This window comes from Cervus canadensis, chromosome 29 (assembly GCF_019320065.1).
Source record: "Cervus canadensis isolate Bull #8, Minnesota chromosome 29, ASM1932006v1, whole genome shotgun sequence".
In the NCBI taxonomy this organism is placed as follows: Eukaryota; Metazoa; Chordata; class Mammalia; order Artiodactyla; family Cervidae; genus Cervus; species Cervus canadensis.
In genome coordinates, this window is record NC_057414.1 from 38,954,906 (window position 1) to 38,978,372 (window position 23,467).

At 41.5% G+C, this 23,467-nt stretch overlaps 1 protein-coding gene across 2 annotated transcripts; it reads left to right on the forward strand.

Moving 5' to 3' along the window:
• Window positions 1-538: 538 nt before the first annotated feature.
• On the forward strand, window positions 539-18,789 carry LOC122430965 (solute carrier family 22 member 10-like). Of its 2 annotated transcripts, XM_043451955.1 has the most exons (10): window positions 540-1,114; window positions 2,979-3,082; window positions 9,458-9,612; window positions 9,708-9,876; window positions 11,500-11,623; window positions 12,095-12,210; window positions 13,739-13,953; window positions 15,819-15,927; window positions 16,633-16,836; window positions 18,047-18,789. In XM_043451955.1, exons 1-10 carry the CDS (start codon window positions 635-637, stop codon window positions 18,105-18,107), a joined length of 1,737 nt encoding a protein of 578 aa, XP_043307890.1. In that variant the 5' UTR covers window positions 540-634; the 3' UTR covers window positions 18,108-18,789. The 2 variants fall into 2 exon arrangements, with proteins under 2 accessions (XP_043307891.1, XP_043307890.1); XM_043451956.1 differs by lacking the exons at window positions 11,500-11,623; window positions 12,095-12,210 and having other exon boundaries at window positions 539-1,114.
• The last annotated feature ends 4,678 nt before the right edge of the window (window positions 18,790-23,467 follow it).

A 23,467-nucleotide genomic window follows, 5' to 3' on the forward strand; every position in this document is an offset into this window, starting at 1 on the left:
TATATTCTGTAAATGAATAAAGGAATCTAAGAAAATGGATCCTGATAGAGCTTACAGTTGCCTTTCTCTTGTATATATATTTCAAGGAATCTAATATTATTATGAATTCTTGGTGTGATTTAAACTGAAGCACAATATTGGTTACCAAAAGATAGCAATTGCACACACATTCTGCTTTGCTTTAATTAAAAACAAAGGATTACATTTTAAAAAATGATTTTAACCTAAATTTAGTACTATACAAGAAGTACTTGCTTTCTGTTCTTCCCAGAGGAAAAAAAATCACAGAGCATTTCATTTCTGTGTCTCTCAAATTCCATCTTCTGGAAATGATCAAAAGCTGTGTAGGAGGCTTATTTTACAGTATTTAGAGACCATGTACATGCCAAAGTCCAATGCTGGTTTTAGAGTCAAGGTGCTGAGGATAAGCATGTTCAAAGAGTAAACCTTTAAACAGAGTTCACTGGAAACCGAAGTGGTAAATTATTTTCTCTATGACTTTACTAAAAAAAATAATGCCTTGTGATTTGAGAAGGACTGGGGAAACTGTTTCCACTTCTCTATTGCAGTAGTGAGGGGATAGTACCCATTTATGAGAAACTGTTGTGAGATTATATAGGCTCAGTGTGAATTCATGAAAGGAAATTTTTTCTTCCATAGAACTTATAGCCTTAAAGTCATTGTGCGTTGTCTTGAGGATTACCTGTCCAGAATGGCCTTTGAGGAGCTTCTGGATAAAGTTGGTGGCCTGGGGAAATTCCAGATGCTTCAGATGGCTTTAACTTTTCCTTCTTACATGACAGTAGTCTGTCACATACTGTTGGAGAACTTCACTGCAGCCGTTCCTGGTCATCGCTGCTGGATCCACATTCTTGATAATGCCACTGTCTCTGGTAATGCCACTGGGATCCTCAGCCCTGATGTCCTCCTGAGAATCTCCATCCCACTGGACTCAGACTTTAAGCCAGAGAAATGTCGTCGCTTCCTCCACCCCCAGTGGCAACTCCTTCACCTGAATGGGACCTTCCCCAACATGACTGACCTGGACATGGAGCCCTGTGTGGATGGCTGGGTGTATGACCACAGCTTGTTCTCCTTCACCATCGTGACCGAGGTAAAGGCCCCATTTGCCTCTTGTCAGTATATGTTCTGGGTGTTTCAGTCAGTTCAGTTCAGTCGCTCAGTCATGTCTGACTCTTTGTGACCCCATGAACTGTAGGATGCCAGGCCTCCCTGTCCATCACCAACTCCTGGAGTCCACCCTGGGTGTTTTAGAAAAAAAAAGTCTGGGTGTTTAGAAAAACATAAAATAAGTGAAAGGTTGTTGCTGAACCACGAAAGATGCCGGGATTCTTGGCCTCTGGAGAAGAATTCAATCCAGGGCCAGAGATGAGGCTCGATCGCTCAGAGCTTTTGTGTAATAAAGTTTTTTTAAAGTATAAAGGAGATAGAGAAAGCTTCTGACATAGACATCAGAAGGGGACAGAAAGAATACCCACCTGCTAGTCTTTAGCTGGATGTTATATAGTTACTAGCAGTCTGTTAATGAAAGAAAGAAAATGTCTCAAAACTCAGAGAATGGTGCCAGGCCCCTCACCCACAAGATGCATTTTGAGATTAATCTTGGCACCAGGTGAGTCATCCTGGGCCATAAAATTATTGACTTGAATCTTGGAGAAAGGCAGATTAGATTATACAAAAAGTTTCGTTTACATAGATTAGGAGAATAATGTCCGAGTATAACATTGGTTTGAGTATAACATACTGGTTTGTCAAGTCTGAGCCTAAATCTGAGCTTTCAGGGGGAACCAACCGGAAGATAGAGTCCAGGGTAAATGCATAGTACATTAACATAGCTTAAGACAAACATTTCCATAAGAAAAATGCATTGGTTAGCTCAAGATTTGAGAAAAGTTAAGTTCGGGTGGAACCAGGTGTCATTATGGCAACAGTATTTTAAGAGAAATATCTTTTTAAATTTGTTTAGAGAAGGGGAAAAATATATCACTAGTTTGTTTCCTCCTGCCGCTTAAGAGAGAGATTAAAAAAAAATATCTGACACTTGCAGCCTATTTCCTCCATTTGGAGACCCCTGGCCTTCCTGCCTGTTACCTATCATAAGCATGGCTCAAATCTTCAGTTACTGAGTAGACAGTAACTCTCCTTCAATCTTTCAGCAAATGGTGTGATTGTTTATCTTTTTAACCGCCAAGCACTTACATTCCAATGGACACCGGTGAAATCAACCATCTAGACATGGATTTTAGTACGGAAGAGCTTTAAACCAAGTGTGAAGATAGATGATCAGACAAGGAATTACCTGATACAATGTGTGAAAAATTATTCTTAGTCACTTGATCTCAGCCTAGTTGCAAATTGGAAACATTTGCATTAATTGAAAAAAAAACTTCATGTCCTGGCTACTTGTCACTATTTCACTCTAAGTGTAAAATTCAGGCATCAGTATATTAAACCTGCCCCCCCGCCAACCTTAATCCTTACTATGTGTGGCAAGGTTTGAGAACCATTGAGGTATGGTGTGCTAAGTGAATAGAAAGATTAATCTTGATGTAATCTAGAAGATTTAGTTGAAGATTTCCAGAGAAAACCGTGCTTAAGTGACTTGAATGATATAGATGAGTAATTGTGGTAAAGGACACCAGAGTGTGTTCACTGAGGGCTATCAGAGAGGATGATTACTGAGGGATTATAAGATTCTGTGGAACTCCTCAGGGTTTCCCAGGTGGTGCAATGGTAAAGAATCCGCCTGCCAATGCAGAAGATGCAAGAGATGCAGGTTCAATCCCTGGGTCAGGAAGATCCCCTTGAGTAGGAAATGGCAAACCCACTCCAGTATGCTTGCCTGGAAAATTCCCCCAGAGGAGCCTGGCTGGCTACAGTCCATGGGGTTGCTCAGTCCATGACTGAGCATGCAAGCATGTGAAGCTCCTCTTCTGGCTGATTTCCTTCTCTTCCAGTGGGACCTAGTATGTGACCATCAGTCACAGAAATCAGTGGTTCAATCCCTATTCATGGCTGGAATGCTGGTGGGAAGCTTCATTTATGGCCATCTCTCAGACAGGTGAGTTTCTCCAGATCACTGCTGCCCACAGTTTATGATTCTTCATAAAGAAATTTTTTTGAATTCCCCGCATAGCCAGTTTACATTGTGCTGGGTTGCCTTGGTTCCCAGGGAGGTATAGATGGAAATTTAGAATAAGCTCATTGTGATGATGTCATTTTGTTGCCACAGAGCTCTGTGTACTGGACACAGAAATGTCATCTCCACAAGATCTGGGGGATATTTCAGGACAGTATTTAGAGGGGAGGTTTTGCAATACTTCATCTAGAAATATGAGGAAAAGTTACTTATGGGAAGGAGGAGGAAGTTGCTTCAAGACAGGAATTTCAGCCTATTTCAAGACACAGATATAGAGGACAGCATTGCCAGCCTTCGCTGTGGCTTCTGTGTTAAGTTCCCGCTGGAATCAGCGAGCCAAAAGCTTGTGGGTTCCCACCTTGATTGTTGTGCCTCACATGCACGTGTGTGAGCTAAGTTGCTTCAGCAGTGTCTGACTCCGTGTGACCCTGTGGACTGTAGCCCACCAGGCTCCTCTGCCCATGGGATTCTCCAGGCAAGAATACTGAAGTGGGTTTGCCATGTCCTCCTCTAGGGGATTTTCCCAGCCCAGGGATCGAAGTGGTGTCTCTTAAGCCTCCTGCACTGGCGGGCAGGTTCCCAGGTGCCACCTGGGAAGTGGTGCCTTGCATGCCTCACGTGTCTCACTGTAATTAGAAGGCGTTTCTATAAAACCTGCGTGCTTAGTGAAGTGGCCCTGAATTGCATCAAGAAATAATTGTGGCTATAATTTGGCCATTTGATCTTATGAAAAGACTCTTTAGAGGTAATATTTGAAATCCTATAAGGAAATTAATCTATGGATCTCAAGTGTCATAATTTCTGGTATGAGTGTTTTGGCTTATCCTGTGCCCAGCACTGTCCATCCTGAAGTAAGTGACAACCATGGCAGCCAGATACTCAAGTCTTTCATAGGTGAAATGGGAGACTCTAAGTACCTTTATCCCCCACCTATAAGCCTAACATATTTAACCTTTCAGGTGAAAATTGTGAATGCTGAATATATCACCCTGAGTGTAATTTGTAAACTATATCAGAGTCAGACTGTTCATGTTGACCAGTCTTATGACTGAACCCTTTATAATGATTCATGTTAAAATGCTAATTGATCAGTTTAGATGCACACAGGGTAATAGATTTTTTTCAGTTTCTCTGAGGAAATGGGATTATGACAGATGTCGAGAATAGAAAATTTGGCGAAGAAAAGGGGGACTTATAGCTAACCTAAAGATTTTGAACTAAACATAGGCAAAAAGCTTCTTATAGCTAAGAAGAAGTATTATAGATTGACATAATCCCCAATTCTTTATTTTACTTTCACTGACTGTGCTTTTGTGGTCAAGGTCAATGTCCAGAATACTTCTTCATAGCAAAGCAAATGATCAACAAAAGGAAACTGAAATCTACAGAATGGGAAAAATATTTGCAAGCCTCATATCTGATAGATTTAATATCTGAAACATACAGAAGACTGATGCAACTGATAGAAAAAAACTCACAAATAACCTACTCAAAAATGGCAAAAGAATTCAGTAGGTATTCCTCCATAGAAGACATGGAAATTGTTAACAGGAATATGAAAATGTGCTTAATTTCACTAATTATCAAGGAAATGCAAATCAAAACCACAATGAGATATACCTTCATGCCAGTTTGGGTAGCTATTAAAAAGTCACTGTTAAGACTGATGTCAGGGAGTTTTTTCCTAGGATTTTTTTTTTTTTTTTTACCCCGGAAAGCAGAGTTTTATAGATTCCATTTGCATACGAACGCGGTCACCTCGAGTTAAACTCCGGTCCTTTAGTCTCGGGTCCAATTTGTTGTCTCCTAGGATTTTTATTATTATTTTTTTCCATTTATTTTTATTAGTTGGGGGCTAATTACTTTACAATATTGTAGTGGTTTTTGCCATACATTGACATGAATCAGCCATGGATTTACATGCATTCCCCATCCTGATTCCCCCTCCCGCCTCCCTCCCCATCCCATCCCTCTGGGTCTTCCCAGTGCACCAGCCCTGAGCACTTGTCTCATGCATCCAACCTGGTCTCTGGTCTGTTTCACCCTTGATAGTATACTTGTTTCAATGCTATTCTCTCAGATCATCCCACCCTCGCCTTCTCCCACAGAGTCCAAAAGTCTGTTCTCTACATCTGTGTCTCTTTTTCTGTTTTGCATATAGGGTTACCATTACCATCTTTCTAAATTCCATATATATGTGTTAGTATGCTGTAATGGTCTTTATCTTTCTGGCTTACTTCACTCTGTATAATGGGCTCCAGTTTCATCCATCTCATTAGAACTGATTCAAATGAATTCTTTCTAATGGCTGAGTAATATTCCATTGTGTATATGTACCACACAGCAAACATTATCCTCAATGGTGAAAAATTGAAAGCATTTCCCCTAAAAATCAGGAACAAGACATGGGTGCCCACTCTCACCACTACTATTCAACATAGTTTTGGAAGTTTTGGCCACAGCAATCAGAGTAGAAAAAGAAATAACAGGAATCCAGATAGGAAAAGAAGAAGTGAAACTTTCCTAGGATTTTTAGTGTTTCAGGGCTAATATTTAAGTCTTTAACCCATTTTGAGTGAATTTTTTTGAATATTGTCAGTAGAGTGCAAATTCGTACTCCTGCATGTTATCATTTCATTTTCCCAACATTATTATTGAAAAATTATATTGCTCCCTCTTTAATATTATTGGTTTATTTATCAAATAATACATATCAAGGGTTAATTTCTTGAATCTTGGTTCTTTCTGTTGGTTTATGTGTCTTTTCTTAATGTCAGTGCCATACCATTTTGATCCCTATTGTTTTGTAGCATAGTTTGAAAGCAGAAAGTAGGATGTTTCTAGATTGGTTCTTTGTCAGGACTGACTTTGCTTTTGGGGGTCATTTGTGATTTCATATAGATTTTAGGATATTTTTTTCTATTTCTGTGGAAAATGTCATTGGAATTTTAATAGGGATGGCATAATTATAGATGGGGCTTTCCTTGTAGCTCAGTTGGTAAAGAATCTGCCTGCAGTGCAGGAGACCCAGTTTCGATTCTTGGATTGGAATCCCAGAGAAGGAAAAGGCAATCCACTCTGGTATTCTTGCCTGGAGAATCCCATGGACAGAGGAACTTGGAGAGCTACAGTTGGTGGGGTCGCAAGAATCACACACAACTTAGTGACTAAACCACCACCAACCAATCTATAGATGACTTTGCGTAGTATGTGCATTTTGACAATACTAATTTTCCAGCCCATGAATATGGGTTATTTTTCCATTTATTTGTATCTTCTCCAAGTTCTTTCATCAAAGTCTTGTTTTCAGTGTTCAGATCTATATCATCTCCTTGGTTAAATTTATTGTTGTTGTTCAGTCGCTCAGTCATGAGTCAGTCATGTCTGACCCTTTGCGACCCCATGGACTGCAGCACACCAGGCTTCCCTGTCCATCACCAACTCCCAGAGCTTGCTCAAGCTCATGTCCATTGAGTCAGTGATGCCATCCAACCATCTCATCCTCTGTCATCCCCTTGTCCTCCCGTCTTCAATCTTTCCCAGCATCAGGGGCTTTTCCAATGAGTCAGCTCTTTGCATCAGGAGGCCAAATTAATGTATGACTATATCTACTTGTTTTAAGGGCTTTCAAGATGGCTCAGCAGTAAAGAACTCACCTGCCAATGCAGGAGACGCAGGAGAGGCGGGTTCAGTCCCTGGGTTGGGAAGATCCCCTGGAGCAGGAAATGGCAACCCACTCCTGGGAAAAATTACACTTGATCTTAGCCAAAAGGCTGAGAAGCGATTCCTGGGAAAAATTTTTACCTGGGAAATTCCATGGACAGAGGAGCCAGGTGGGCTACAGTCCATGGGGTTGCAACGAGTTGGACACGACTAAGTGGGCACAGACTCACACTTGTTTTAAACTGGTAGTCGTTTAAGTTCAGACACATTCTAAAAGTTCTGCCTTTAAAAAACCCCCTTCATCCACGTTTTGCACTTTTGATGTTGTATTTTAAATCTTCATGTTTATGCTCTATTTTTTTCTGTCTATAGTAGCTGTTACAGTTTCTTTTCATCTTGTAATCTATGTACTGGCTTATTTAAGCAGTAAATCCTCAGTCTTTAATGTCTATTTGCCTTTTCTAATGGGCTTTTACCCTCTGCCACCCCCACTCTGTTGTAGAACAGCTCCACTGGGCTGCTGTGGCCTGTGAGGACTCTGAGCAGGTATTGGGTGGTTAGCTGTCCGGAGCAGCTGCTGTCAGGGATCTGGGAGGTTTCTGAGGTGTTGCCTGAGTAAGTGTCAATAACGGCTGCTCCACCCCAACCAGGCTCTGCCCTGGGACCAGCTTGCCTCTGTGTCCCATGCTCAAGTCTTTCTCCTGGTTGTGGGTACCCCGGATCGGTGCAGAGATGTGGCGTGGGTTGAGTGGGGTGGGAGAGTTCCCTCAGAGCTGGGATGTGCAGCAAGGCAGCAGCAGGAAGCCTGGCAGCCTCTAGGGAAGCTCTCTCTACGCCCTGCTGTGGAGGCTAGCACACACACACGTGCTCCCCACAAGCTGAGTCCAGGCTCCCCACAGCCCTTCAGTTATTCCCAGCAGTCCAAGGAGATCAAACCAGTCAATCCTAAAGGAAATCAACCCTGAATACTCTTTGGAAGGACTGATGCTGAATCTGAAGCTCCAATCCTTTGGCCACTTGATGTGAAGGGCTGATTCATTGGAAAAGCCCTTGAAAAAAATCTGGACCTGATTATGTTTCTTTCCTTCCTACCTGATTACATGTGTATCTTACATCCTTGGTTTACATAAGTCATTCTGCCAGTTTCCAGTTAGTTTCAGTGAGAATTTTTCCATATATAGATTTTTTTTTTAATTAAAATTTTTTGGTTGCATTGTGTCTTCATTGCTGCATGTGGGCTTTCTCTAGTTGCGGCCAGTGGGGGCTAACTCTTTATTGTGGTGCTCGGGCTTCTCATTGCAGTGACTTCTCTTGTTGCAGAGCACAGGCTCTAGGCCCATGGGCTTCAGTAGCTGTGGCACATGAGCTTAATTTCTCCATGACATGTGGAATCTTCCCAGACTAGGGATTGAACCCATGTCCCCTGCATTGACAGGTGGATTCTTATCCACTGCACCAGCAAGGAAGTCCTGTAGATGTATTTGATGTGTTAATGGGGAAGGTAAACTCCATATGCTTTTACTGCCTCATCCAGATCTTTTCCCAGGGTTGTGGTGGTCTTATATTCTGTTCTCCCCTGGAGAAGGGAATGGCTATCCACTTCAGTATTCCTGCCTAGAGAATTCCATGAACAGAGGAGCCTCATGGGCTACAGTCCGTGGGGTTGCAAAGAGCCTAAGACGACTGAGTGACTAACATTTTAACTTCATATTCTGTTCTAGATAAAGCACATTGCTTGAGGCTTATAAACTCAGATTCAACAAAGGCTGACCCTTACATAAACCTTCAACAACTTTGAGTATTGTTCCACTGATCTTCTGCATCAGTTTAACCTTGCCTGTCTGGTCCTAGAGACCCAAGTATGCTTTTAGCTTTCTTGTGTTCTGGACACTGTACAGACTCTCTACCATGCTAAATACATACATTAGTACAATGGGAGCTAATAGTATATTACAGTTTCCAACACTGTAATTTCTTTTATATGATATATCACTTGGTGTCAAAGTCCAAGTGATTAGAGGATGAAGTTTTGGTATTCTTAGTGTATATTGCAGACAAGGAGTGCTACTTTGAGATCTCCATTGTTGATTTAGCGTTTGCGTTTTCAAGCTTTCAGGTACGAAGAATCACTTGGAATCTAGAAAGACAGTACTGACGAACCTATTTGCAGGGTAGCAATGGAGACACAGACATAGAGAATGGACTGTGGACACAGAGGAGGAAGGAACGGGTGGGACGAATTGAGAGAGCAGCATGAAAACACATATATTACCATACATAAAATAGAGAACCAGTGGGAATTTACTGTGTGACACAAGGAACTCAACCCACTGCTCTGTGACAACCTAGAGGGGTGGGATGGGGTGGGAGATGGGAGGGAGTTTCAAGAGGGAGGGGACATATGTATGACTGTGGCTGATTCATGCTGATGTATGGCAGACACCAGCACAGTATTGTAAAGCAATGATCTCCCAATAAGCAATGGAAAAAATTAGTAAAATAAAAAACCAAATCATAAAAAAGGATAAAACCATTACGAACATTAAAAAAAATTCTCCAAATTTCAGAGTAGGCTTTGTTTTTATCACAGGTTGCTCTTGCTCTCACAATCTAATCTGCCTCTCTGTTTCTTAGGTTTGGGCGCAAATTGATCCTCAGGTGCTGTTTGCTCCAGCTCGCCGTCTCGGGGACCTGTGCAGCCTTTGCCCCCACCTTCCTCATTTACTGCTCCTTACGCTTCTGGTCAGGCTGCTCTGCTGTGGCTGTCATGTCAAATAACAGTATGCTCAGTAAGTCGACAGTTTTAGTCTTCTGCAAGTCCAGAAATTGGCCTTGAAATTTCACGCTTACCTGACAATAATATCCCAATGGGATTTTCTTTCAGTTGTAGAGTGGGTAAGGTCCCAGTCAAAAGCCATGGTAATAACACTGATAGCCTGTGCCCTTAGTATTGGACAGACGATGCTGGGAGGACTGGCTTTTGTCTTTCGAGAGTGGCGCACCCTGCAGCTGGTGGTGTCTGTACCTTTCTTTGTCTTCTTTCTCTCCTCAAGGTATGAGCATCTCTCTCATTCTGTTATGGGAACCTGGGATGAAAATGCATGTTGTATCTGAATATATTCATTTTTTAATTCCTTAAACCCTTTTTTATTGTTTGAACTTAAAACCCTTGTAATCATCTGTTACACTGTGCAATTTGTGAAACAGAACATTGACTAACAGTGACCCTTCTCCTGGGAGTTCTGGGTATTTTCTGCCATCGCTCTTCATAGTCTTACTTAGTATAGTGGTTGGAGGGTTATTCTGACATGATTTTTGTTAATATAACATATAGACTCAAATATTTTGAAAAGAAATAACTTTAATTCTTTTTTTGTTTTTTGTTTTTGGGAAGAAACAGGTTATGGTAAAATTTTCCATGATTTTCATCATTGTAGGTGAATTGAACAAAGGGAAGATGCAGCGACTTTATTCATAGAGTAATTTGACAAAATAGCCATGTTCTTTCTCCAGCACTAATAATTGGCATGCAGGTTGGGTGATTTACATCATGTGCTCAGTCCCTTAAATAATTTTAACAAACATTTATTTATGGATAACTTGGTCCCCACACTTAAAACCAATCTAGGGAGAATTAAATTTAGGAGATCACAGAGAGATGACTACAGATTTTATATAGAGATATGAGTTCAGGGAGAAAGGGAATGTGATCCATGTCAGACTCATTTTTTTTAAATGATGTCATTTTGTCTATTTATTCACTTATTTTTAAACTTTTTAGCTTGTATTGGGGAATAGCCAATTAACAAACAATGTTGTGATAGCTTCAGCTGAACAGTGAAGGAACTCAGCCACACATATTAATTCTTTCCCAAGCCCCCTCCCATCCAGGCTGTCACATAATATTGAGCAGAGTTCCATGTGCTATACAGACTCATCTTTTTTTTTTTTTTTTAGAAATTCCTTAGAAGCATGGTTCATTTATTCAAAGTCAACTATGTTCAAAAATAAAAACAAAACATCTTCATAAATCATTCTAAGCAATGCTTCCTGGTTACAGCCGCATGTCAGAAATATGTTGGTGCGGTTTCTGCTTGTTACTCCATATTCATAATAACCCTACAAGCAAGCTGACATTGCTGTTCCATTTTATTGATGAGAAAACTGAGGCAGATATAAAGTAGTTAGCTATTAACTGATATTAGTAATTGGGTCATTAGTTGTTAACATAGCTAGTAGTGGCAGGAGTACTTGCAATCATTGTCAGGCTTTACGCTGACATATTTGGGGCTTCTTTGCAAAAATAAAATATACTGTAAATATATATTATGTGCATAAAGTTGCTAGATCCCATGCCAAGGTTTGCAAGGAAATTATGCATATCAAGGACAAACTTAAACTTCATAAGTTTTCTATAAATTCTCCTGATGAGTAAGCAGAGGAGATTTAACTCCAAGTCTGTGTCCCTTACTAGTAATACAACTTTCAAGTGCACTGCAGGGAGTGGTCACTCTCATATTCCCCTAGTATTTGTGAAATAGATCTGGAATTTCTATTCCTAACCCAACAAGTGAAGCAGTGGATTTTGGATGGAAGGCAAAATGCACCTGTTGTCAATAATCATGTGGCATATAACAAGGGAGAGCTGACTGCACTCTGTGCTCACCTTCCATCAGGTGGCTGGTGGAATCTGCTCGGTGGCTGATTGTCACCAATAAACCAGGTGAGGGCTTAAAGGGACTTCGAATAGTTGCCCACAGAAATGGAATGAAGAATGCTGAGGCAACCCTGAACATGGAGGTGAGCAGGGAAGAGGAGGCGGTTATTGGGTTGGAGGGAAGGAATAAACTGATACCTGCCTTCTCCTTATCGAGGTACGCAAACCCTTGTCTAACAAGGGCGGCTAGTTGAGAATGCAAGCTCAGTTTCCTGGCCTTTCATGGCCATCTCATGAAAATAAGCTTTGCCCACTGTGCAATTAGTTCCTTTAGTTCACTTCCTCATCTGAGCCTGTAGGTTGTGTACCACAGTGGATGCCCTGCCCTCCTCCATAGCCTCATTTTCAAATTTTCATTGTTGCCATTTAATTTCCTGGAGTCTCCCTTAACTCCCTACATCCTCCTTCATATCACATTCACACCTGTGATTACATATGCAATATGCTACACTACAAAGAAAGGTAACATATTTTGTCTATCCTATTGGTTGCCAATGCTCATCACAATACCTGGCACTATATTGGCAAGTGATTCGTGTTTGTTGTTGCTAAAGGGTTTGAGAGCAGCCATGCAGGAGCAGCTGGAGGCAGCACAGACCAAAACAACTGTGTTTGACTTGTTCCGCACACCCAACCTGCGTAAAAGGATCTGTCTCCTGTCATTTGTGAGGTGGGCTTCACACAGCGCATGATGACATTCAAAGAGAGGGGACATGAATCTGTTTATTTCAAAGGTTATAGCACTGTTGTGAGAGGGAGGCACTGATTTAGGGATAAAAGGTGAAGAAAACACACCTAGTAATTGCTATTTTTGGAGGTAGTTGAAGGATTGTAAAAGACTCACATGGAACTGATAATAAAGTGAAGAGTTAGAAAAATAGACAAATGGGATGTGATTAAACTTACAAGTTTTGTATTGCAAAGGAAACTATAAGTAAAATGAAAAGAGGGCCTACAGAATAAAAGAAAATATTTGCAAATGATATAACAATAGGGGATTAATTTTCAAAATATACAAATAACTCTTACATCTTAATATAAAAAGACAAACAATCCAATCGAAAAATGAGCAGAAGATTTAAATATACAGTTTTCTAAAGAAGACACATAGATAGCCAAGAGCCATGCTAAAAGATGCTCAACTTTGCTAAGAAATGCAAACCAAAACTACAATGAGGTATTGCCTCACACCAGTCATAATGTTCATCATCCAAAAGTCTACAAATAATAAATGCTAGAGAGAGTGTGGAGAAAAGGGAAACCTCCTACACTGATGATGGGATTATAAATTGGTGCAGCCACTATAGAGAACAGTATGAAGGCTACTTAAAAAACTGAAGGTAGAGTTACCATATGATCTAGCAATCCCACTCCTGGACATGGATCCAAACAAATCTCTAATTCAAAAAGATACAAGCATCCCAATGTTCATGGCAGCACTACTTATAATAGTTAAGACATGGGAACAACCTAAGTGTCCATCGACAAATGGATAGAAATGATGTGGTATGTGTGTGTATATATTTGTAGCAACATGGATGGACCTAGAGATTACCACATTAAGTAAAGTAAGTCAAAGACAAGCATCATGATGTCACTTATTTGTGAAATCTAAAAAAGTGATACATATGAACTCATTTACAAAACAAAAAATAGACTAACATAGGGAAAAAATGTATGGTTATCAAAGGGGAAAAGTGTGGGGAAGGGTAAATTAGGGGTTTGAAATTAACACATACACACTGCTACATAGAACATAGATAATCAACAATGACCTACTGTATAGCACAAGGAACTCTACTCAATAATCTGTATTAACCTATAATGGAATATCAGACTCTTTTGCGACCCCATGAACTGTAGTCCACCAGGTTCCTCTGTCCATGGGAATTCACAGGCAAGAGTACTGGAATGGGTTGCCATTTCCTCCTCTAGGGGATCTTGCCAACCCAGGGCTTGAACCCACGTATCTTGTGTCTTCTGCATTGCCTAGTGGACTCCTTTACCACTTAGATATTGTCATGTAATTATTTATGTTAACTCTAAAATTATGACCTTAAAATGAGGTATTATACAAATCAGACTGTGCCTTTTTTTCCCCAACCTTGACCATTGGCTGCCTGGGTCAACATAATCAGCAACTGCTGCACTGGGCTCTAATCTTATGGCTTGTGTCTTTCCTCTTTTGTTCACTACAGATTTGCAAACACAATACCCTATTATGGTATCTTTATGAATCTACAGCACTTTGGGAGCAATATATTCCTGTCCCAGGTAATCTTTGGAGCTCTCACTATCTCAGCTCGATGTCTTGCACTCCTAGTACTGAATCACATGGGCCGTCGACTAACCCAGATGCTTTTCATGTTCCTTGTGGGACTTTCCATTTTGGCCAACATGTTTGTGCCCCAAGGTGAGAGAAGACTGGAATTTGGGGGAAGGGAAGTGTCTTTTTCATGACCTTCAGGGTTTGCATTAGCCCTACTTGTCCAAAACTAGGAAAAAAGAGAAGTCCCAATAACGGCTTGCTAAGTATTCCCACAAATGTTAGAAGTCCTGCTACTAGGTTGTTGGGAAAAAGAGCCAGAGGTCCGTAAGGGCAGCTCTGGCATATCTTCACCTTCCTCACGTTTTGGAAGTATCTGGAAACTGATTTAGTCTGAACATTTATTCTGAACACTTCCTCTAGGAGAGCATTTGTTCACTTGCCCTTCCTTTGGGACTTCCCAGGTGGCGCTAGTGTTAAAAAAAACCCGCCTGTCAATGTGGGAGACATAGGAGATGCAGGTTTGATCCCTGGTTTGGGAAGATCCCCTGGAGGAGAGCATGCCAACCCACTCCAGTATTCTTGCCTGGAGAATCCTCATGGAATGAGGAGCCTGGCGGGCTACAGTCCATAGGCTTGCAAAAAGTCGAACATGACTGAAGTGACATAGGACATTGCCCATTCTCACTTTTAAAAACAAGCATGGAGGGGTGAGGCCTTGCAATAATATCCCAGGTGAGGACATAGGATGGTCACTCCCTCTGTCAGGGCTTCTCATTACTAACTTTGATGACTGGTCTAGGTACTCACCTCTATGTTCCACACGTGAGTGTGATGTTAAGTCATCATGACTACAGCTCTTGCTTATGAGAGTCTCTCAGGTAATGAAAAGAATTCATCTTTTTAAAAAAGTGAACGTCTATACAGTTGGAAGCAGGATTTAAGCAGATTAAAATCCTTGTCCATTTCCTGTTAGATTACTTTATAAGTTAACAGAACGATGCTATGCAACGATTTGTGGTTGTTTAGTTGCTAAGTCGTGTCTGACACTTGGCGAACCCTTGGACTGTAGCCCTCCAGGCCCCTCTGTCTGTGGGATTTCCCAGGCAAGAATACTGGAGGGGGTTGCCATTTCCTTCTCTAGGAGATCTTCCCGACTCAGGGATCAAACTCAAGTCTCCTGCATCACAGGTGGATTCCTTACCACTGAGCCACCAGGGAAGCATATGTAACAACTAGGAGAACCTGAGTGGGCACAATGCTTCACATTGCACAGTGCAGAAATGTGCTTCACGGCCTTAGAGATGAGTGGACTTTGCTCCTCAGAATATCATTAGTAATGCCTGATTACTTTCTTACAAGACAGTTCTGTCCAATATATAATGCTATAATTAGATTTCTTTTCATACTGTGTAGAATACAGATTCCTTGAACATTTTTTCATTGTTCCCAAATCCTGACATTCCCCTCCTCTGCCAAATAGAAGTTTCCATTGTAGGTTGACTGAGTCTTTTAGGTTTACCTGGAATTTTCCTTTTTTTTTTTCCCCCAATGAAAATCCCACACTGCTAAGACCTCCTAATTCCAGGAAAACCAGGAAATCCTGCAGTTGAATTGTAAGGTCTTCCAGGTTAGAGCTGAGTCTTAGACTCAGCAATCACCCACAGTTCTACCTTCTACAATAAGGATATAGTGAGTACTGGACAGAATAAGTAAAAGCAAATTTCCAGCAGACTCACCTTTTCTTCTGATTCTTCGGCAAATCTCAGCTATGCACAGAGAGTTGCTATAATTAATTCAGATAGTTTTATATACTTTTAACCACCTATGTTGATAATGTTACATTTCTCACATTGTTAACTGTTCTATGCTCCCTGCCACTGTACAGTTTTCTACAATATACTTAAAAAATGCAACTAAAATATAAGGCTTTTTATTTTCCTGGCTAAATTTGGTGTATGCTGATTCCTTCAATGCGGATTCCTTAGTCTCCCTGCTCTTTGTGTCTCCAGAAATGCAGACCCTACGTTTGACTTTGGCAAGTGTGGGAATGGGCTGTGTTGCTGCTGCTGTCACCAGTAATTCTGTCCATAACGCTGAACTCGTGCCCACTCTCCTCAGGTAAAATGCTTTGTGGATGCTCTGCCAGGGCCCCAAATAGGACTTTCCCAGGTAATTGATCAAGAATAATCAAAATAAGATCTGTTAACTAGAAAGCATTCATTTGTAATCATAATAGTAACAACATACTAACAACAATTACCCAAAGTTTATTGAAAAAATGGACTGTGTGCCATGTACTACGTTAAGCAGTACTTCAGTGTCTGTCTCATCAATCTTTTGGGCCACTTGTCAGGGTAGTTGCAATGCATTAACATACTGTTTAAAGTGATGAAAATGGGTTTTAACACACTTTGATCCCGACAAAGACAGCTAGAATCACAGAACAAATCTCAAAAACAAGTGTCTTTCATCAAACTCATGTATGTAATAATCGTGTTTTCTGTCTTCCATTACAATGTCAAAGTGGGCTCCCTTGGCTGCTCAGTGGTAAAGAATCTGCCTGCAATGCAGGAACCACAGAAGATGCGAGTTCAATCCCTGAGTCAGGAAGGTCGCCTGGAGGAGGGCATGGCAACCCACTCCAGTATTCTTGCCTGGAGAATCTCTTGCCTGGCTGGCTACAGTCCTTAGGGTTGCAAAGAGTCAGACACAACTGAAGCAACTTAACACACATAATGTCAAAGTAGTAGATCATAAATTACATGTATGGGATTTTTTTTTTTTTTACTGAATTATTATGCATTTTTCTCTTTTACCCCTCAGAGCAAAAGCTTCAGGATTAAGTATGATGGCTAGTAGGTGTGGGGCAGCACTGGCTCCTCTGCTGATGACCCTAGTGGTGTATCTACCCAGTTTACCCTGGATCATCTATGGCGTGTGTCCTATCCTTGCTGGTCTTTTCGTCTTTCTTCTACCTGAAACCAGGAATATGCCTCTGCTAGACACCATCCAGGATGTGGAAACTAAGTGAGTAACCTTCTACCACCCCCTGGGAGGGACTGTGTGCTTTGGATCTGTGGGTGAGAAAGGCAACACATCGAGTAGGTCCCTCAGATCACTGGGGAGGCAGAGCCTTGCCTGGGATACTGCCATCTTGAGCCATTGCCTTCATGAATGGCAAGGTCATTTCTATCTACTGTGAGGCCCAGTCTAGACTGCAGAGATCCCCTCTTCCCTGTTCTCAATGGTAGCTTTAGTATTGAAGCGACAATAATTAGCTCTATTGTGAGGGAACATCCCACCTGCCCTCATGAGAGACACACATTCCTGATGGTGTTTCATGGTCCTCAGATCCATAAGTGTTAACGTCTCTCTTTGAAAATATATTAGACAGAGAAATCTTGTGTTGGTGCCTGTAAGATTAGGCAATTTTGCTGCCATAAATAATGAAAATATTGAGGATAGGGAAAATAAGAAACCATTTCTAAATAAGAAAAATGGTATATTCGTCACCTAGGGCTTCTGTAATAAAGTTCCACAAACTGAGTTACTTAACAGACATTTATTATCGCATGGTTCTGGAGCCTGGAATTCTGAGCTCAAGTTGTTGGCAGGGCCATGCTTCCTCTGAAACCTCTAGGGAAGATCTGTTCCAGGTTTCTCCTGGATTCTGGTATTAATAGTCCCTTGGCTTGTGGCAGCATAATTCCAATCGACACACGGATTTCCCTGGCGCGCCTGCCTGTCTTAACGTTCCCTTTACACAAGGACACTAGTCCTGTTGGATAAGTAACCAATCTTACTCCAGTATGACCTCATCTTAATTAATCATATTGACAACAGCCCCGTTCCACATTTGGAAATCTTCCTAAGATTCTGAGTGTTAAATACTGAGATACTGCAATATATGAAATTTTAGGAGGGATGCAATTAAATACATAACATATGGGAAATCCTTTAAGATTTTCAATCCACTTCTTGATTTTGCAAAGGTGTCATTGGCCAAAGACTTAAAGAGACCACGTGAGAGCAGCAACGTTCAAAACTGTTTTCTCGGGTCTGCAGAGTCCACACAGCCTTTTCCAGCATGAGCGTCAATCCCACATATGTTACTGAATCTAAAAAAGATGATGTGAGAGGATCAGATTGTGCATGGAGAGCCCACAGACTTATTTTTTTTCTTGTTTTTATTTGCTGATTGTTTGGTTGATTGGTTGTTTCTGTTTTGTTTTTCCAGCAAAAAACTCTCAAGAGAAGCAAATGAAAAAGATTGCTACATAAAAGTGACAAAATTTTAAGGTGCTTTCATAAGCTGACTGGTGAGGAAAAGAAAAATATGAAGGGGAAAAAAAAAAAAAAACCCGGGGGTTTTCCTTTATATCTACAAACTAGCAAGAAAATATACTAGAGAAATGAATCTCATTTACAATTATGGCATTAGTTTGCACATAAATACATAACTTGAGGGAACATGCAACCCTTGTACAATCTAATATTTTGAGGCAGTAGTTGAAAAAAGTTTTGAATTTACCAACAAATTATTAACAGGGGAAACGATTCAGAAATAGAGGAACATCATGTAATTAGGACGTGGCTGGTTGATGTATACAAGTAGAATAATTTAAAACATTACTGAAAGGTCACGCTGATCGCAGGCGGGAAGGCGCCAGCCAGAACGTGCTGACAGAGAAGCCCCCAGCCAAAAGGTCTCAGATAAGCCCCAGGGACAGACATCCACCAATCAACAGCCCCGTAGCCAGGCAGACTGATAGACGCGAGGGCGCCAAGACTCCAGCCAATCAAAAAACTGACACGGGACCTAGAAGTCCAATCAGCACCCTGGTCCCGCCACTTCCGTATCCACCGGGGTATATAGGTGTCGCCCCCGCTCCTCGCAGATTGCAGACTTCCGCTTTCCCCCCTGCTCGCCCGTGGGAGCTCTGCCCGGGAGCGATTGCCCAATAAAGTCTCTTAACACTCTGGTGCTCTCTTCATCTTTTCACGGCGTTGTTACAATTTCCTGAATAATCATGCAAAAATGCTATTATTTTATGCCTGTTGTGTTCCTATGTACCCTCTTTACCTGAGAAAATATTTTCAAAGTAATTAATAAGCTCTTCAAAATTAGGACCCCACTTTCCCAATAAAAATTAAAATGTACAAAACTCTTGAACAAATGAAAATATATCAAACTACGTAGCAGTAGAAGGCAGAGTTGGTAACCAGGACTAACTTTGGTTGATAGCACTTTCCATGGCAAGTCCAGTAATGTGATCTAGTGGTCTGCAGTTAAAGTACCAAGCAAAAGTACAAGGATGAGTGAAAACAACAGTGCTTACGTCGGAACCCCTACTCTGCCAAGCAAGGAGAAGACGTGTTCAGATGGAATCAGTATGAAATGGGACTTAATATGGGGCTTCCCAGGTGGCGCTAGTGGTAAAGAAGCTGCCTGCCAATTCAGGAGACTAAGAGACGTGGTTCGATCCCTGGGTTGGGAAGATCCCCTGGAGGAGGGCAAGGCAACCCACTCCAGCATTCTTGCCTGGGAAATAACATGGACAGAGGAGCCTGGTGGGCTACAGTCCATAGGGTCGCAAAAAGTCGGACACGAATTAAGCGACTTGGCACGCACCCACAGGACTTCATATTACCATTTTAACAAATTCTTTCATGTAAAGTCGTTATAGATGCCACTTCTCCTCCCAGTTCCCCCACTTTCTTTTTCTTCAGAACACTCATCACAACTCAACATTTGGACATACGATATATGTCAAAATAGGAGCTAAAATATTTACTCAAAGAATCAACTAAGAACATAAGCAATTACAGATTTGATTATACTTGAGGATATGAATAGGTTGATCATGAGATTTCTAAAATGATCAGGTTTCTTTCCTTCTTTCATTAATATTTCAAATTATCAAGCAGAAAACAAAGGAAGCAAAGCGATATCTAATTTTGACATCTTCATACCTTGAAGTCAAACAGACTGTTATGTATGGAGTGGCATATGGTGAATTATAAATAGATTTACAAAAATCAGTGTAGCAGATGTAACCCCAAGTTAAAACAAATTCATATACATGTATATATATATCTATATGTGTTTCTTTATATATGATATTTTGACATCATAAATCATTGGCAAATTGAAAGATTATGTGCCCTTTGAAAATATATTCACTGAAATGATAACAATGATGACTTTTTGGGAACTTTTTTTTCGTATTGGGATATAGCCAATTGACAGTGTTGTGATCATTTCAGGTGAACGGCCAAGGGACTCAGTCATACAAATACATGTATCCATTCTCCCCCAAACACTGCTCCCATCCTGGTGGCCATGTAACATTGAGAGGAGTCCCATGGCCTATACAGCAGGTCCTTGTTGGTTATTCATTTTAAATACTGCATTGTGTACATGCAATGGTGGCCTTTGAAGGGTGGATTTTTAAGTGATTATTTCTTTGCAATTTTCTCTTTTCATATTTTTAACAATTAGCATGTATAATTTAAAATATTATAGAGATATAAAAATTAAAAGTTTTTAATTTTAAAATTTTATTGGAGTATAGTTGATTTACAACAAAGACGTTTTCTAAATGGAAGATGAACATGAATAAAAATCCTACATAAAAACAGGAAAGGACAATTTACAAAATGATTAGAAAAATGACCCTTCAAATATGAAAAGATATTAAACTTGACACATGATAAGTGAAATACAAATTTGAACCATAATAGATTCTATTTTCTAGCCATCATATTGGCAAAATGTGAAAAGCTTGATAATAAACTCTGTTGGTAAAATTAAAAAAAAGACAAGAAAACTGGAAACCACCTCAATTTTCTGATTAAGTAAATTAGGAATATATCCACCCAGCAAGCCTGCTTCCACGACTGCCATTAGAAAGGATGAACATAGCAGTATGCATCAAAGATAGAAAAAAACCCCAACATAACTTAGGAAAGCAGGATGAAACAAAGTGTGGAATACGACACTATTCTTATGGGGAAAAGTAAAGGTTGGGTGTATTTAGCCAGAATATTAGCATTAGTATCCATGTGTATTACTACTGTCCAGAGATTTTATGAAGCAAATTTCTGTATTTCTAACATATTATGTAAAAAACTTTAAATTCTATAGTGATAGGAAATAAAAACACTTTCTCTATAGGGGAACATTATTCGTGTTATTTGCAAATTTCCTTGTCCCGGCAGGAAGGAAGAAGCAATTTTCCATGGCAGGGGCTTTGGGGCTGTGGGATTTACAGGAGCCCGTCTCATTATCCCTTCTCACCTCCTCTCATCTCCATGAAGCTAAAGGTGGAACCCCCTAGGCACCAGTTTACAAGACCTGACTAAGCTGGCCATGGGTCCACCCTTTCCAAAGGCTCTTCACTTCAGCTTGTGGAGGCCCAGCAGCCCCTCCTAACCCCAGCCCCTCTTCCTTAGGCACTGATCAGAGCCCTCCTTGAATCAAGCTCCCACAACTTACCCTGCCATAGAGACCCTCTGGGGACACCAACTCTAAGGCCAAGGATCACCTGCAGGCTCCCTGAATAGCCTTCCTTCCTGAGAACATATTCTGAATAGACTGGCCTTTCCCTACACAAGGTCCTTCTCTGTGAGACTGGGAAGTGCACGCAAGTGGGCAGGCAGGGGAGGAGGGTGCTGAACAAGAGCCAATCCCGCCCCATTCATGCACCTGGAAACTGTCATGTGTCACCTACACAGCTCTGTGCACTTAGAGATGTGGTTGGAAGTAACTTTTTTCCATTTTGCACTTTGGACTCAAGTCACTGAATGTGATTGCTCACTTTTCTCAGTAAATGTGAGACTGTAACTGAAGGAAAGCTGCCTGGCTCAAAATAGCCTGGAGCTAAAACTCCCCTCCAGGTCCTCCCCACCATTTTATGCAAAACAAATAACTCTCTCACCTCCTCCTCCCCCCCTCCCCCCCAAAATGGACATTAAGGTTGATTACGCCCAGCTCCCAGACAGTCCAGCCTCTGGCGGATCTCCAGAATACCTTGCCCGAGCTGTTTAAGAGATAACCACACCGAACAAACTTGGAGAAAACAGGCCCCCTTAAGACAGTAGAGTTCCACACATATGCCTGTATGTACTGACTCTTTTCTTGGGTTAGTGCAGCAGCTCACTAATCTGACTGCTGCCCCTTCTTGCTTCATTAAAGGTGATCTGTTCCTGTAAAGTGCCGGTCTTGTTCTTTTTCCGACCTCACCTTCTCTAACTCCCTTACCCTACATTTTTTGGTGCCAAAACCCGGGAGGTTGAGGTTCCTTCTCCTTCTCCATGGACAACTCTTTGGAGCATGGAAGCCTGCTGAGTTCACTTGCCCGTCCGGGCTTTCAAGACCTCCTCGAGAGGACGCCCTGTGCCTTCGTGTGTGGTGTTAAGTCTGGAGTAAGGGCTTTATTGGTTTTCCACTTAACCCGAGGAATATTGGTCTCTCTCTCCTTTCTCTACACTTTCTTTTCTGTGAGACTGACCAACTCCAGGACAGAGGTCTTTTGCCATTTGACCTCCCTCCATCCACCACGAATTCTTGCCCAGGTGAGCTCAGATGGTACTCTAGGTACCATCTAGGTAGCCTATGGTATGCCATAGACTATCATCCTTTTCGGGTGCCCTGGGAACCTTCTGGCCAGAAGGCCCTCTGGGGAGGTACTTGGGGGACGCCCCTTCCTCCTCCAGAGCATCTCTCTCTCTTTGCCTGGTCAAAAGATTAGGTGACGACCTTTTCTCTCGACCAGACAGTCGCTAACCATTTGCTATGGGGTTAAGCCAATCTGTCCCACGGGACTCTCCCCTGGCCTGTGTAAAACAAAACTTCCAACCTCTACTCTTGACCGATCTTAAGGTTCATAAACTCGAGTCACTTTTGCACTCAAATTTGGCCTCAATACAAACTGGATAACCAAAACCGCTGGCCTGAGTTTGGGACTTTCAATTTCAGTATTTTATCAGATCTCACAAACTTCCTCAAATGGAATGGCAAATGGTCAGAGGTCCCCTGTATTCAAGCCTTCTAGGACCTTAGAAGCCGTCCATCTCTCTGCAAGGACTGTTCTACCTATCAAATCCTCCTCTGCTTTCTCTCCCCCTCCATTACAAAAGAATCCAAATCTAAAGCCCCTAAAAGGCCCCCTAAACCCTCAGCCCCCAATTTTGACCTGGCAGATGAGCCTCCTCCCTACTGCCCTGGAGAGAAAACTTCCAGAGACAAAACCCCATCCTCTAGCCCTTCCTCCTCCAAAACAGGAAGCGATGACTCCGATACCCCAAAAGAGATTTTCACCCCTCTTCCATCGGCCAGGACCCGAGGCAAACACTTGTTTCCTCTCAGAGAGGTATATACCCTGACCACAGAATCCTGACAAGGACTTAAACCAATAATCTCCCAACAGCTTAAAGCCAGCCTTTTGCGGTCTATCTGTTCTCCTCATAATACTCCTATACTGGCAGTCAAAAAGGGACCGCACTCCTGGCGTCTAGTCCAAGATCTTCGCAAGATCAATGAGGCCATAATACCTGTACACCCTGTGGTCACTAACCCTACACCCTTCTCTCACATATTCCCCCCGACATACTCTATTCCATGGTATTAGACCTCAAAGATGCTTTCTTTACTATA

Bases quoted from the DNA above. Each gene is read 5' to 3' on its own strand.
- LOC122430965 (XM_043451955.1), top strand. From the start codon at position 635: ATGAAAGGAAATTTTTTCTTCCATAGAACTTATAGCCTTAAAGTCATT. The intron at 1,115-2,978 runs GTAAAGGCCCCA...CTTCTCTTCCAG, and splicing joins CCTTCACCATCGTGACCGAG to TGGGACCTAGTATGTGACCA. The intron at 11,624-12,094 runs GTGAGCAGGGAA...TTGTTGCTAAAG, and splicing joins AGGCAACCCTGAACATGGAG to GGTTTGAGAGCAGCCATGCA.